Source organism: Triticum dicoccoides, unplaced genomic scaffold (genome assembly GCF_002162155.2).
Source record: "Triticum dicoccoides isolate Atlit2015 ecotype Zavitan unplaced genomic scaffold, WEW_v2.0 scaffold44235, whole genome shotgun sequence".
NCBI lineage: Eukaryota > Viridiplantae > Streptophyta > Magnoliopsida > Poales > Poaceae > Triticum > Triticum dicoccoides.
Window position 1 is genome coordinate 1,035 of NW_021272756.1, and position 2,644 is coordinate 3,678.

The 2,644-nt window shown below is 55.1% G+C and overlaps 1 protein-coding gene across 1 annotated transcript; it reads left to right on the plus strand.

The window, feature by feature from the left end:
• Positions 1 to 795: 795 nt before the first annotated feature.
• On the plus strand, positions 796 to 1,829 carry LOC119346610 (cytochrome P450 84A1-like). Its single transcript, XM_037615880.1, has one exon. It carries the CDS (start codon positions 796 to 798, stop codon positions 1,732 to 1,734), a length of 939 nt encoding a protein of 312 aa, XP_037471777.1. The 3' UTR covers positions 1,735 to 1,829.
• The last annotated feature ends 815 nt before the right edge of the window (positions 1,830 to 2,644 follow it).

Consider the following 2,644-nt stretch of genomic DNA (forward strand, 5'->3'; position numbering starts at 1 on the left):
AGAAGGCAAAAGACGGATCAGTCGATAAGATCAAAGGTTTTTTACTTCCGAGTGAATAAAACCTAAATAAGTTCGCTTAGACCCCAGCCGACTACACACAGTCGACTGTGGTCTCAGGGGCTACACCCAGCGGGTGCACTTGGCGTGCCCCCGCTGATTAAGAAGCAAAAAAGCTGTTCAGACCCCAGTCGACTGCCAGCAGTCGACTGCAGTCTCGGGGACTAGACCCAGTGCGCCGGTGGCCGGGGTCCCTGGTGACCTCAACTCTGACCACCCACTTCGCCGGATGGAGAAAACGGTGATCCCGATCCGCCTCCCCATCGATTTCGGCCCGGATCTGCGTCGTTTCCCCCGGAGAATGTCCCGCATGACCACGATGAGGCGGGCAGCGAAGCAACTCAGGCGGTGGTTCCGGCGGCGGCGGCAAGATCTCCGCCCCGTCGCCCTCACCCGCCTCGCGCCCAGTCATTTTCACCTCAGTCATTTTCACTTCTTCCACAAGTTTGGCGCTGCTGGTCGTCTTCTCCGCGGTGATCATGGGCGGCCACGGAGCGGTCGGCCGCGACATCAGGATTAGTCTCAATCAAGTGACATAAGATGGAAAAAAACAAAAGGAAAAAACTGAAAAAATATTGCGCCAATCTCCATACAAGATCGATTTCACGAATATAATATCAACTAAGACATATTGAGATTTAGCAACGCTGAATATATAAACCATGCATCCACACGGATAGCTGTGGAGGGTTCTTGCAGTATTATCGCTATCCAGCACGTGAGTCGTGGCTATCGTCAATGGCGGCCTCTGCAAAGATCGCCACGGAGTTTCTCAAGGATCCACTGATCTGGTTATTCCTCGCCTCGCTGGCTTTCGTCATTCTGCAGAGTCGGCGGCTGGGCAGCGCGCCATTTCCTCCGGGTCCGAAGCCGCTGCCAGTCATCGGCAACATGACGTTAGTGGACCCGCTGACCCACCGCGGCCTAGCGGCGCTAGCGAAGCAGTATGGCGGGCTGCTGCACCTTCGCCTCGGCAGGCTCCACGTCTTCGCGGTGTCGACGCCAGAGTACGCGCGCGAGGTGCTGCACGTGCAGGACGCCGCCTTCTCGAACCGCCCGGCCACCATCGCCGTCGTCTACCTCACCTACGGCCGCTCCGACATGGCGTTCGCGCACAACGGCGCCTACTGGCGCCAGATGCGCAAGCTCTGCGTCACCAAGATCTTCAGCCGACGCCGCGCCGAGACGTGGCTCGCCCTGCGAGACGGGTACGGGGCGCTCGCCCGCGCCGTCGGCAGGCGCAGCGGCGAGGCCGTCAACCTCGGCGAGCTCATCTTCAACCTCACCGTCAGTGTCATCTTCCGCGCCGCCTTCAGCACACGCGACGAGGATGGGCTGGATGAGTTCATCGCCATTCTCCAGGAGTTCTCCAGCCTCCTAGGATTGTTCCACATCGGTGACTTCTTCCCGTGGCTCGGCTGGGTGGGCCGGCGGGGCTTCAACCGCCGCCTCCGCACGGCGCGCGGCGCTCTCGACAAGTTTATCGACAGGATCATCGACGAGCACATGAGGAGGGGAAAGAACGCCGCCGACCCCGACGCTGACTTGGTAGACGGCCTGCTCGCGTTCCTCACCGAGGCAAACCCAATCAGCGGGAAGCACAGAGAGGACGCCCTCCGCTTCACCCGCGATAACGTCAAGGCCATGATTATGGTACGTAACTGGTACTGTATTTAGCATCTTACAGTCTTTACTCTTTACTGTATCCATGGCGGTGTGCTCCACACTAGCTGGCTCTACCGACGGACGGCTTGATCTGCAGAGTATGACCAAAATCCTAGTACGAGAGAAACCTCGTAGGTGTGTAGCACCTCTCTTTCTTTTGACGTGTTTATTAGTGTTTTTTTTGACTGATGGAATGTTTATTAACTACTCCCTCCGTAAACTAATATAAGAGCATTTAGATCATTACTTTAGTAATCTAAACGCTTTTATATTAGTTTACGGAGGGAGTACAGTTTTGCTAAAGCACATTTAGATGTGTCCTAAGTATTGCACATCTAAGTCCCATGTCCTTGATTTTACACGGAGATTTGTGCAAACATTTTCTTTCCTCTTTTTTCTTTTCCTTCCTAGTTTGATTGAGCCACTTAGATGTGCAATAACTAGGGCACATCTAGATGTGCTCTAGACAAACCCTCAATTTTGCTAAAGCACATCTAGATGTGCCATAAGTATTGCACATCTAAGTCCTATATCGTTGATTTTACATCGAGATTCGTGTGGATATTTTTCTTTTTCATCTTTATGCTTAATTCACTCACTTAGATGTGCAATAACTAGAGCACATCTAGATGTGCCCTAGACACCTCGGTCGACTTTTCTTGGTGAAGAAAGGCGAGGCGGTGCGGAGCTCCAAGGCAGAGAGGGCGGTGACGAGGCCAACCACAGCGTCCTGAGTGAGGAAAAGCCGTGAACGAGCGGGGGATGGGGATGCAAGCGAGTAGGGGGCTTGACGGTTAGTGGTGTAGGGTGGGCACCCGGGATCAGAGAAGAAGGGTGGTGGAGGGTTAGAGGGGTAGCCGGGGCGGCTTGGACAGGGAGGCGAGGCGCGCGAGGCAGCGCCGCCAGCTGCGGGTGGCGAGGG

What these genes read in the sequence shown, in the direction of transcription:
- LOC119346610 (XM_037615880.1), top strand. Translation starts at nt 796, where the DNA reads ATGGCGGCCTCTGCAAAGATCGCCACGGAGTTTCTCAAGGATCCACTG.